The following is a 13,943-nucleotide window of genomic DNA, read 5'->3' as shown; positions in this document are numbered from 1 at the left end:
AAGAAACTCTGGTAGATTCTTCTTCAAACTCTACCAGAGAAGGAATAACACGCTCCGGTGCTATTAAAAAATAACAAACTTTTGATTGAAGAAATAAAACTAAATAAAATCACCATAGTCCTCTCACACATCCTATCTAGTCGTTGGGTGCAAGAGAATGACTGGGGGTGACGTAGAGGGGAGGGGCTATATGCAACTCTGCTGGGTGAATCCTCTTGCACTTCCTGTTGGGGAGGAGTAATATCCCAGAAGTAATGATGACCCGTGGACTGATCACACTTAACAGAAGAAATATGAATATTTCACATCCAATGTTCTTCACATAGAATATGTTCTATTTATTCATAAATACATATTTTTACATATATCTCATCGTATTTTGGATATATATTATATAGATCAATCAATTTTTATTTTATCTTTTTTATCCCAATATATAAAAATGACCAACATTTCTGCCCTAACCTGAAAAAGGCCCAGGTTAGGGCAGAAAAGTCGGTCATTTTGATATATTGAAATGAAAAAGATAAAATGAATATTGATGAAAATATGAAGTTAAAATATATATGTTAAAAGTTCATATTTATTGAAGCGATTGAAACTTACAAATCACAGGACATAGTGTGAGGAGTGTAGGTTCAAACGGAACAGGTCCTACGTCATCTTACATGTTTCACGCCGTTCTGGTGCTTTCTCAAAGATAGTGCAATAATAATAATAGGGGGACTTCTATTTACACTCTGAATTCATACCCTTCTGGCTATGCTATCCAATCGGATGTTGTAACTTCTCCTCCACTCACATTGCACTACGTCACGCAGTCTACCTTTTAATATTACAAATGTAAACAAATTTTTAAAGAACAAAGTAGCAAAAATCAATTCTAAAGAGATACAAAAGCTTCCATGTTTATCAAAGAGCAGTTTCAAAAAATGGTAACGCTATTAATAAATTTTGGTTTCTTATTTTATATCTTATTCATGTACTATAAGGAATATGGTTGTTTGTTACAGTATATAGTGATGCTTAAGTATCACCTACAGTGTGTGTGCGCGTGTATATATATATATACACACACACACACACACACACACACACACATACACACACACTTGTTTCTCAGGCTACACATGAAACATATTTTATTGAACCTTTGAATACTAAGATGGATAAACATGGAAGAGAAGAAAGCAATAGTATATATGTATACACATGCATTTGTGTGTTTATATGTGTATATGTCTGTAAATACAAATGTATACACACACAGATATATATATATATATATATATATATATATATATCTAAATAGTATATGTCTGTAAATACATATATACACACACACAAAAACATATTTAGACGTGTATGTATCTCTATGTTAAAGCCCTTTGCAGTCTTTTCTTTTATTATAACACCTGAGACATATCCTTGAGCCCTTATAACTTTTGTATACAATTTTTATTAGATAGTATAGTTATTAGTGTTACTGTACTTTAAATGTATTTTTTTTGTGCAACTTTTTATTTCAGCGTAATTGTTAACCACAGCTCTGAAGTCACGCTAACACGACACACGTTAAACGCTCGAGTGAATGCATTTACTTTCAACTTGTAATACGTGCGCTACTTCCAACACATAAAAATACACTATAAACCAAATATCGCTTGCATACAACGGTTAGCGCGCACCACTTGTAATCTAGCCCTACAATGGGAACCAACTAATTACCTGCATTTCATCTTTACTATCTATTGTACATCATGCTGGTTTTTATGAAATAATATTGTTATAAAAATGGCTAGCTGTAAATGAACACATTAAACACAAAATGCAGTATTTCATCAATATCAAAATGTTCTATTTTTTCAAGTCTTTGAAATTAATTAATTTGTGAAAATAATTTGCCTGAGATAATATTATTATCATCAATTATTTATCAGTGCTAAGATATTCCGCAGAACTATTACAGAGTATTAATTTAGAAAAAGAAAATTGCACACAAATCAGAGGGGTAGTGGGTCGTGCTTGTAAAATACCATCCTATATACAGTAGATGATCTACAGGACAGGGGAGCTTGTAAGCTTACTCTCTAAAGGAAGTACAAAGCCAAGAGTCGAAAATAAGGTGAGGAACCTGAAGCAAGAAATCAGTTCATTTAGTTAAGTACAGGTGGCCCTCGTTTTACAACGGTTCAATTTACACCGTTTCAGAATTACAACCTTTTTTTCCAGTCATGTGACTCCTATTGAAAAGCATTGAGAAGCAGTGCATTTATTAAAATAGCCAGTAGGTGGAGCTATCCGCTTGTGTTGCAGCAAAGCCAAGAAAGCTGAAATTAATCAGTTTAACCAGACCTGAGCTATCGAGCAGATCTCAAAGAAACAAGATCTTCCTGGCTATAAATCAGTTCAGATTGGAATGCATAGAAAGAACTGTTTGCAGAAAAATGCAAGTGAAGTCAGTGTTGTGTGATTATTTTATTATGTTTATAATGCTGTTTAGCAAATGTTTTTGTTCATTTAACTTAGTTTAATTATATAGTCTGTGTTGTGTGATTATTTTATTAGGTTTATAATGCTGTTTAGCATTTAAAGTCTTCATTTCAAAGCTTTAAAAATAATGTATTAGGTGTTACTTATGACAATTTTGAGAGGGGCCTGGAACCTATCTCCTTCACTTCCCATTGACTTACATTATAAACTGGGTTTCGATTTACAACCATTCCTTCTGGAACCTAACCCCGGCGTAAACTGAGGGCTACCTGTATGTGTCCCTAATCAGATATGGATCTCAAAACATTTGAAACCCTGCTTGCTTGAGGCAAACCTTGCAGATAGCTCCACAGCACAGGTGCAGTTCTAGAAAAGTCCTGTAGATGGGAATGCAAGGAAGTAAAGTTGGTCTTCAACAGGGTGAAAGTGAATGTCAAATTTGATGCTAAAGTGCCCTGTTTTTAAAAATTCGATTAAAAACAGGGGCACTTTAAATACTCAAAATTTACATTTCACTCCTGTTGTGAAAAAATACTTACCTTTTAATCTTGACAGCCGATACAGCTTCCTCCACCCGTTGCAAAGCCTCTTCCTGGGTCTAAAATGAGGAATCTGGCTTCCTCCAAGCACGGCGTTGAATCAGACACTGATTCCCCGGGGGGGAAGCCGTGATTGGAGGATGACCTATCCATCATATCTGATGTCAGAAATAGATTTCGATGACCGGAGGAAGCTAGAGCTGCTGTCAAGTTTAAAAGGTAAGTATTTTTTCACAACATGAGTGAAATGTAAATTTTGATGAATTAAAGTGCCCCTGTTTTTAATCAAATTTTTAAAAACCGGGCACTTTAGCATCAAAATTGACATTCACTTGAAGTGGGCAGGTTGGAGTATATTTGCAGACAAAGACAAAAATAAAGGAGACTGCACAGTTTTTGAAACCTTTGCATGGGGTAATGAAAAAATAAAAATTAGGAAAAATAGTATCTTGCTGGATGGTGCACCAGGCTCCATTTCTACAGGACTTTTTTGATCATTTCCCTAAATATAGACCATTTATATGATGCAAAAATCTTCAAAAATACTGTATATGTTTTAAAAAAAATAAAAAAATATTGTATCTGCAACCATCACCCTTTGTACATCCCCTCCTATTGGTTGCCCATTAATCCAGTCAATTAATGTAGCACAAGGGTAAAAGAAACATGCACAAGCTTTCCCCTGCGCATGTGCAGTCAGTGCTAGTTATATTATGCATATGAGTGTAAGGACACCTTTCAATGGTGAGGATTTGGTAGAAGGGGATCACAGGACTGAATAAAACTGTCATAAATAATAATAAAAAAAAGTAGTACAAATCCAAACTTTTTAATTACGATTTTTTTAAATAAAATGACCAAAAATTACTATTTTGTCCTGCCTGTAAGTCACAGTCTTCTCTGCCTGTGTCTTTGGTTTGTTGTTTTATGTTCTAAAATGCAAATGATAGTCTGTATTTATTTAAAATAGCAAATATTACGTTTCTAATTGCAGTACTGTACTAATCTTTCAGAGGGTATTATGTTTACAAAAGTATATGCTTGCAGATACCCCAGACCTGATACAGGTGTAGTTCACAACAGACTGCAGTGAAGGTATTGAAGGTAGAGCATCACCTTTAGGTTTGTTTTGTTTTTTTATAGATGCTTCACATTCTTATGTTTCCCTTAATACTACTTCCCCATACTGGTCTCCTTAATTGAGTATCATTTTTTTTCGTGTTTAGTGTGACAAATGTAGAAACAAATGAATTGTCTTATGCTTATCGTTTGACTGATGTTTAGATATATCTCATACAACCAATAAATGTAGTGGTGTTTAGAATTTAAATACTGCTAATCTGCCTAGCATGACTGTAATTTATGCTTGTAAAGTTTTTGTTTCTATACCTATATTTTGCAAGAGAGAGTGTATGCCTTTGACTCTTAGCATTGTCTGTACTGTGCTATTATGTCATAATATTGCCTTCTTCCAGGACTTATATAGTACAATTAGATTTTTGTTGTTTTGCTAAAGGTACCTGGAGATTATTATCCGTTTGGTTCCATACAATTGTTATGATTAATACTACTTGTACATATTCAGAATTGTTTTTTTCTCAATGTTATTTTGCAATATATATGACTGCTTTCTGTTGTCATATATCACAATCTTCACTTTTTATTATTTTTTTAAACCAATTTGAAACCTTGCTATATCCTATCCCATGTACTTAGGAGAGCTATAAAACCATTTACATTATTATCTCGCTGAACTGTAAATGAGATAACATTAGGAGATGAACAATTTGAAATATGCATAAAAGCACGTGAAGATTACATTTGCTGCTTCATGTAATATGACTGACAGTTTGGCTCCCCATTACTTTGGCAATCATGGTCTGTGACCCAGCCGCTCCAAGATCATTAGCTTCAATGGGAAACTTTGGAAAAACATAAGGAGCCATTGTCACACTAGTTATCAGCTCTGAAATATTAAACCTCAGGTATTCAACAGAGGTCAGGGAGAACAAGAACTCCTATATAAAGCTATTGTATCTACAATGGGGTGCTTGTCAAGAGGCCCCAGCAAACAATAATTAAGGCATTTGGTGTGGTATGCAATAAGTCACAACCAAAGTGCTCTGACAATATTCATACATCTAACAAAATACCTTTATTTGAATGAACATGATCATTATGGTAATGATATATTTGCATTTGAGAATATAATGTAAAAAGACTTGGAGGTACAAACTCTATACTTTACAAGCCTAGCACTGCTATATTTTACAGAGCCACTGTTTGAGAAATCTAGCAACTTTTTCTACCCCTAAATGACTTTAGCTGTGGAGATAGCCAGCTTCAAAACCTCAACATAGCTATTGTTTTATAAAGACTACAATTCTATGCTTATTTCTTCAATATTTAAATTAACAAAACTGTAAAAATGCATTCACATCACATATCTTTGCTTTGAATACATCCTTCTATCTGTTTAATGTTAGTTTAACATTTTTAAATAGTATTTTGAGTGTATTTATTTGCTATTCTTTCATATGGGAAGGAAGGAAGGAATTTTTATTACTAAAATGATTAAGAAATGATAGCAACACAGGACTCATAAGTCTACCAATGTCAGAAGGCAAGGCTATATTATGTTCTGCTGTGGGGTAAGTGAACATAAGCAGTTAATTACTTTTACAGTGCAATTTTACTTTTAGTCATTTGAAAGTGAACGTCAATTCATAATGCAAGCGAGACATAGCAGAGACAGAGAGAGGAATACTCACAAGCACCTCTGCTTCTTCAGTTTCGTGATTTTTAATTGTAGCTCTGAAACAGAAAAAAATTAAGTTATTTTGTTTATGTTTTGCAAAACAGCATATATTTGTTTTTTAGTAACTAAAAAACATAATTTATGCTTACCTGATAAATTTATTTCTCTTGTAGTGTGTTCAGTCCACGGGTCATCCATTACTTATGGGATATATTCTCCTTCCCAACAGGAAGTTGCAAGAGGATCACCCAAGCAGAGCTGCTATATAGCTCCTCCCCTCACATGTCATATCCAGTCATTCGACCGAAACAAGACGAGAAAGGAGAAACTATAGGGTGCAGTGGTGACTGGAGTTATAATTTTAAAATTTAGAACCTGCCTCAAAAAGACAGGGCGGGCAGTGGACTGAACACACTACAAGAGAAATAAATTTATCAGGTAAGCATAAATTATGTTTTCTCTTGTTAAGTGTGTTGAGTCCACGGGTCATCCATTACTTATGAGATACCAATACCAAAGCTAAAGTACACGGATGATGGGAGGGACAAGGCAGGAACATTAAACAGAAGGAACCACTGCCTGTAGAACCTTTCTCCCAAAAACAGCCTCCGAAGAAGCAAAAGTGTCAAATTTGTAAAATTTGGAAAAAGTATGAAGTGAAGACCAAGTTGCAGCCTTGCAAATCTGTTCAACAGAGGCCTCATTCTTAAAGGCCCAGGTGGAAGCCACAGCTCTAGTGGAATGAGCTGTAATTTTTTCAGGAGGCTGCTGTCCAGCAGTCTCGTAGGCTAAGCGTATTATGCTACGAAGCCAAAAAGAGAGAGAGGTAGCCGAAGCCTTTTGACCTCTCCTCTGTCCAGAGTAAACGACAAGCAGAGAAGAAGTTTGTCGAAAATCTTTAGTTGCCTGTAAGTAGAACTTCAGGGCACGGACCACGTCTAGATTATGCAAAAGACGTTCCTTCTTTGAAGAAGGATTAGGGCATAACGATGGAACAACAATCTCTTGATTGATATTCCTGTTAGAAACAACCTTAGGTAAAAACCCAGGTTTAGTACGCAGGACTACCTTGTCTGAATGAAAGATCAGATTAGGAGAATCACAATGTAAGGCAGATAACTCAGAGACTCTTCGAGCCGAGGAAATAGCCATCAAAAACAGAACTTTCCAAGATAAAAGCTTAATATCAATGGAATGAAGGGGTTCAAACGGAACACCCTGAAGAACTTTAAGAACCAAGTTTAAGCTCCACGGAGGAGCAACAGTTTTAAACACAGGCTTAATCCTAGCCAAAGCCTGACAAAAAGCCTGGACGTCTGGATTCTCTGCCAGACGTTTGTGTAAAAGAATAGACAGAGCAGAAATCTGTCCCTTTAGTGAACTAGCGGATAAGCCCTTATCTAAACCCTCTTGTAGAAAAGACAATATCCTAGGAATCCTAACCTTACTCCATGAGTAACTCTTGGATTCACACCAATATAAATATTTACGCCATATCTTGTGGTAAATTTTTCTGGTAACAGGTTTCCGAGCCTGTATTAATGTATCAATAACCGAATCCGAAAACCCACGCTTTGATAGAATCAAGCGTTCAATTTCCAAGCAGTCAGCCTCAGAGAAATTAGGTTTGGATGGTTGAAAGGACCCTGAATTAGAAGGTCCTGCCTCAGGGGTAGAGACCATGGTGGACAGGACGACATGTCCACTAGGTCTGCATACCAGGTCCTGCGTGGCCACGCAGGCGCTATCAGAATCACTGATGCTCTCTCCTGTTTGATCCTGGCAATCAGTCGAGGTAGCAACGGAAAAGGTGGAAACACATAAGCTATGTTGAAAACCCAAGGGGCTGCTAGTGCATCTACCAGCACCGCACCCGGGTCCCTGGACCTGGATCCGTAACAAGGAAGCTTGGCGTTCTGGCGAGATGCCATGAGATCCAGATCCGGTTTGCCCCAACGACGAATCAGTTGAGCAAATACCTCCGGGTGGAGTTCCCACTCCCCCGGATGAAAGGTCTGGCGACTTAGAAAATCCGCCTCCCAGTTCTCCACGCCTGTGATGTAGATCGCTGACAGGTGGCAAGAGTGAGACTCTGCCCAGTGAATTATCTTCGAGACTTCCAACATCGCTAGGGAACTCCTGGTTCCCCCTTGATGATTGATGTAAGCCACAGTCGTGATGTTGTCCGACTGAAATCTGATGAACCTCAGTGTCGCTAACTGAGGCCAAGCTAGAAGAGCATTGAATATTGCTCTTAATTCTAGAATGTTTATCGGGAGGAGTCTCTCCTCCTGAGTCCACAATCCCTGAGCCTTCAGGGAGTTCCAGACTGCTCCCCAGCCTAGTAGGCTGGCATCTGTTGTTACAATCGTCCAATCTGGTCTGCGAAAAGTCATTCCTTTGGACAGATGAACCCGTGACAACCACCAGAGAAGAGAATCTCTGGTCTCCTGGTCCAGGTTTAGCAAAGGGGACAGATCTGAGTAATCCCCGTTCCATTGACTTAGCATGCATAGTTGCAGCGGTCTGAGATGTAGGCGCACAAATGGCACTATGTCCATTTCCGCGACCATTAAGCCGATTACTTCCATGCACTGAGCTACTGATGGGCTTGGAATGGAGTGAAGTACACGGCAAGCATTGAGAATCTTTGATAACCTGGACTCCGTCAGGTAAATCTTCATCTCTACAGAATCTATAAGAGTCCCTAGAAAAGGGACCCTTGTGAGTGGTAACAGAGAACTCTTTTCCACGTTCACTTTCCACCCATGCGACCTCAGAAATGCTAGAACTATCTCTGTATGAGACTTTGCATTTTGAAAACTTGACGCTTGTATCAGAATGTCGTCTAGGTACGGAGCCACCGCTATGCCTCGCGGTCTTAGTACCGCCAGAAGTGAGCCCAGAACCTTTGTAAAAATTCTCGGGGCCGTAGCTAACCCGAAGGGAAGAGCTACAAACTGGTAATGCCTGTCTAGAAAGGCAAACCTTAGGTACCGATAATGATCTTTGTGAATCGGTATGTGAAGGTAGGCATCCTTTAAGTCCACTGTGGTCATATATTGACCCTCTTGGATCATGGGTAGGATGGTCCGAATGGTTTCCATCTTGAACGATGGAACCCTTAGGAATTTGTTTAAGATTTTTAAGTCTAAGATTGGTGTGAAGGTTCCCTCTTTCTTGGGAACCACAAACAGATTTGAATAAAACCCTTGCCCCTGTTCCGTTCGCGGAACTGGGTGGATCACTCCCATCACTAAGAGGTCTTGTACACATTGTAGAAATGCCTCTTTCTTTACTAGGTTTGTTGATAACCTTGACAGATGAAACCTCCCTTGTGGAGGAGAAGTTTTGAAATCCAGAAGGTATCCCTGAGATATAATCTCCAACGTCCAGGGATCCTGTACATCTCTTGCCCAAGCCTGGGCGAAGAGAGAAAGTCTGCCCCCCACTAGATCCGTCTCCGGAAAGGGGGCCCTGTCTTCATGCTGTCTTAGGGGCGGAAGTAGGCTTTCTGGCCTGCTTGCCCTTGTTCCATGACTGGTTGCCTTTCCAACCCTGTCTGTAACGAGCAGTAGCTCCTTCCTGTTTTGGAGCGGAGGAAGTTGATGCTGCTCCTGCCTTGAAATTACGAAAGGCACGAAAATTAGACTGTTTGGCCTTTGATTTGGCCCTGTCCTGAGGAAGGGTGTGGCCCTTACCTTCAGTAATGTCAGCAATAATTTCCTTCAAGCCGGGCCCGAATAAGGTCTGCCCTTTGAAAGGAATGTTTAGTAGTTTAGACTTAGAAGTTACATCTGCTGACCAGGATTTAAGCCATAGCGCTCTGCGCGCCTGTATGGCGAATCCGGAATTCTTAGCCGTAAGTTTGGTTAAATGCACTACGGCATGCGAAACAAACGCATTAGCCAGCTTAAGGGTTCTAATCTTGCTCAAAGATTCATCCAATGGTGCTGTGCGAATCGCCTCTTCCAGAGACTCAAACCAGAATGCCGCTGCAGCAGTGACAGGCGCAATGCATGCAAGAGGCTGTAATATAAAACCTTGTTGAACAAACATTCTCTTAAGGTAACCCTCTAATTTTTTTATCCATTGGATCTGAGAAAGCACAGCTATCCTCCACCGGGATAGTGGTACGCTTGGCTAAAGTAGAAACTGCTCCCTCCACCTTAGGGACCGTCTGCCATAAGTCTCGTGTGGTGGCGTCTATAGGGAACATTTTTCTAAATATCGGAGGAGGGGAAAAGGGCACACCGGGTCTATCCCACTCCTTGCTAATAATCTCTGTAAGCCTCTTTGGTATAGGAAAAACGTCAGTACACACCGGTACTGCATAGTATTTATCCAGCCTACATAATTTCTCTGGGATTGCCACTGTGTCACAATCATTCAGAGCCGCTAACACCTCCCCTAGTAACACGCGGAGGTTCTCAAGCTTAAATTTAAAATTTGAAATTTCTGAATCCGGTCTCCCCGAATCAGAACCGTCACCCACAGAATGAAGCTCACCGTCCTCATGTTCTGCAAATTGTGACGCAGTATCAGACATGGCTCTCGTGTCATCGGCGCGCTCTGTCCTTAACCCAGAGCTGTTGCGCTTGCCTCTTAACTCGGGCATATTGTATAATACTTCTTTCATAACATTAGCCATATCATGTAAAGTGATTTGTAAGGGCCTACATGTACTTGGCGCCTCAATCTTACGCACCTCCCGAGCGGGAGACGAAGGTACTGACACGTGGGGAGAGTTAGACGGCATAACTTCCCCCTCTTTTTCTGGTGATAATTTCTTTATCGGTACAGATTGACTTTTATTCAAAGTAATATCAATACAATTGGTACACATATTTCTATTGGGCTCCACATCGGCTTTTAAACATAATGAACAAGCAGATTCCTCTGTATCAGACATGTTTAAACAGACTAGCAATGAAGCTAGCCAGCTTGGAAATTACTTCAATAAGTTTACAAGCAATATAAAAAACGCTGCAGCGCGTATTTTAAAAAACACAATTGAAGAACAAAGAACTAGTTCAGATATAGTCAACAATTCTTTAAATGTATTAATTAGCAGAGGATTGCACCCACAAGCAAATGGATGATTAACCCCTCAATACCCAAAAAAACGGATAATCAATTTATGATTTAACGCTTTTATCACAGTCAAACACACTGTCACAGGTCTGCTGTGACTGATTACCTCCCTCAAAAACGAATTTTGAAGATCCCTGAGCCCTCTGGAGACGTTCTGGATCAAAGAGGAAGAAGCAGGAAGACTGTGCTAGAATTTTAACTGCGCAACAAGGCGCTAAAAAAAAGGTCTCTCCCACTCCTATTACAACAGTGGGAGACCTGATATAACGGTTTCTATGCAGAAATATACGTTAGCCGTGTGGAAAAAAATCATGCCCAAAAAGATTTATCACCAAAGTACCTCACAAAACGATTAACATGCCAGTAAACGTTTTAAAAAACAACATTTCAGATGCTGTGTAAAGTTATTACTAAGCCTGCTACCAGTCGCTTCTACTGCAGTTAAGGCTCACACATTATATCAGTATTAACAGTATTTTTTCAGTCAAATTCTAGTCCCTAGAAAATAACTCTATTGTGCATACATTTATCAGCCTTATACCAGTCACTACTACTGCATTTAAGGCTGTACTTACATCATACGGGTAACAGCAGTGTTTTCTTAGTCAATTCCATTCCCAGAAAATATTGTACTGCACATACCTCATTTGCGGGAGACCCCGCATGCTATTCCCATTGTCTGAAGTTACCCCACTCCTCAGAATGTCGAGAACAGCCAGTGGATCTTAGTTACGCCTGCTAAGATCATAGAAAACGCAGGCAGTTTCTTCTTCCAAATACTGCCTGAGATAGAGAAACAGCACACTCCGGTGCCATTTAAAATAACAAACTTTTGATTGAAGAATAATTAAGTAAAAAACTCCAGCTCCTCTCGCGACCTCCTTCTTTGTTGAGGGTTGCAAGAGAATGACTGGATATGACATGTGAGGGGAGGAGCTATATATCAGCTCTGCTTGGGTGATCCTCTTGCAACTTCCTGTTGGGAAGGAGAATATATCCCATAAGTAATGGATGACCCGTGGACTGAACACACTTAAGAGAAATGTCTCTTTCAAATCTCTTTGTTGGTACAATAAAAGGAATTATGAAGCTTACATTTTTGCCAGTTTATAGCAGGTAGGCACTTGTACAAACAAATTATACTATGGGAAAGAATAGTGTGCATGTATTGAATACACACAGCTACCACACACATGTATACACACAGCTACCACACACACATGTATACACACAGCTACCACACACATGTATACAAACAGCTACCACACACATGTATACACACAGCTACCACACACAGCTACCACACACGTATACACACAGCTACCACACACACGTATACACACAGCTACCACACACATGTATACACACAGCTACCACACACATGTATACACACAGCTACCACACACATGTATACACACAGCTACCACACACATGTATACACACAGCTACCACACACATATATACACACAGCTACCACACACATGTATACACACAGCTACCACACACATGTATACACACAGCTACCACACATGTATACACACAGCTACCACACATGTATACACACAGCTACCACACACATGTATACACACAGCTACCACACATGTATACACACAGCTACCACACACAGCTACCACACACGTATACACACAGCTACCACACACGTATACACACAGCTACCACACACGTATACACACAGCTACCACACACGTATACACACAGCTACCACACACGTATACACACAGCTACCACACACGTATAAACACAGCTACCACACACGTATAAACAGTATTCACAGTTACCGCACATAATGCCAGATAGAATGATGTATTCAAAGCAAAATACACACAGCTACCACACATGTTCAGTATACCCACAGTTACCAGCAGAAAACATATTTTAAAGAAACCATAAAAATATAGCCACAGCAAAGAACACTTGCATTTGGATTTATGCATGAAAACATATTTTAAGACGCTAGTACTTGATAAATATAATTTGCTTTAAAAGGAAGACATGCTTGAAAAGAAATAATTTTCTTTCTCAACTGAAAGAGAATATTCCTTCTTCAGTTTTGTCAAAAATCTTCTCTTCAGCCACATTACGGACACCTAAAATCCACATTTGCTCTGAACTGCAATTGCCATTCAGCATTTATCGCAGTAGTAGTACACATTTTTAAAGTTCTATGACGAGCCAGGGAGCCACAGCTTCTCGAACATTACCCTTTGTTAGTATTTTATTTCTTAATTATTATATGTAAGCCTTGCTATACACCTAAAAAAAAATAAGCTGCTGGCTTCTTAACCTTCTGGCTGGCACCAAAGTTAAAAATAATTATATAAACTTATCAAGCCCTGTCCTAAGACAGATATAGGATCCAATTATGTTTTATTTTTTTCCGTTTTCATTCAGCTTCTAATAAGTGTGTAAATGGCTCTTTATTTTTCTTGCTGGCTCCGACATTATAAATAAATTTATCAGCCAGTGGCATAATATTATAATGCAGATCAAATCGGATAGATTTAGCAAAATCATAGGGGGGGGGGGGCAACACACATAAGTGTGGCCGTTCATTAAAAGGTCTGAGACCCCTGCTCTAGGGCATACATACAATACAGACTCAGCGTTGCAATCAAATTACTATAACTTTAAAAGCATTGTAAGATGGCCAGACAGTGAATCATTCTGCGTGCATTGTGCAGACTAGCAGCATATTTAACAATGACTTGTGCCCAGACCTGTGTAGGCATCTACTTTTGGCTTCTCTAATTTTTTTTGCATTCTGTTTAAGGCATAAGTGCACTTAATGATGCTTTAATATCAGGTCTGTGATGGGGTAATTACAATCTATTCACTTTATCGAGCATGTTCTCCTGAAGATCAGCAGTGACAGATTCTTCATTTTAAGAGAAGGAAAAAATGTTTGTTTTTTTTTAAAAAAGGATATAAATCAGTTTAAAAGGGATATAGTACTATTTTTTATTTTATTTTAAACATGCTGGAATATTTATTTTTGCATGAAAATGGTTTAAGTAAAGGCTGTTTACATTTAAATGGTT

General features: G+C 38.8%; 1 protein-coding gene across 1 annotated transcript in view; it reads right to left on the bottom strand.

Moving 5' to 3' along the window:
• The window catches only part of RBBP8 (RB binding protein 8, endonuclease), a 353,058-nt gene that overhangs the window by 269,219 nt on the left and 69,896 nt on the right, over positions 1–13,943 (bottom strand). The window contains exon 3 of the mRNA XM_053715868.1: positions 5,804–5,846. Within this exon, the coding sequence (XP_053571843.1) occupies positions 5,804–5,846 (43 nt within the window). The remainder of the gene's footprint in view (positions 1–5,803; positions 5,847–13,943) is intronic.

This window comes from Bombina bombina, chromosome 5 (genome assembly GCF_027579735.1).
Source record: "Bombina bombina isolate aBomBom1 chromosome 5, aBomBom1.pri, whole genome shotgun sequence".
Lineage (NCBI taxonomy): Eukaryota > Metazoa > Chordata > Amphibia > Anura > Bombinatoridae > Bombina > Bombina bombina.
Note: the sequence above shows the minus strand (reverse complement) of the source record. Positions and strands in the feature narration are given on the sequence as shown.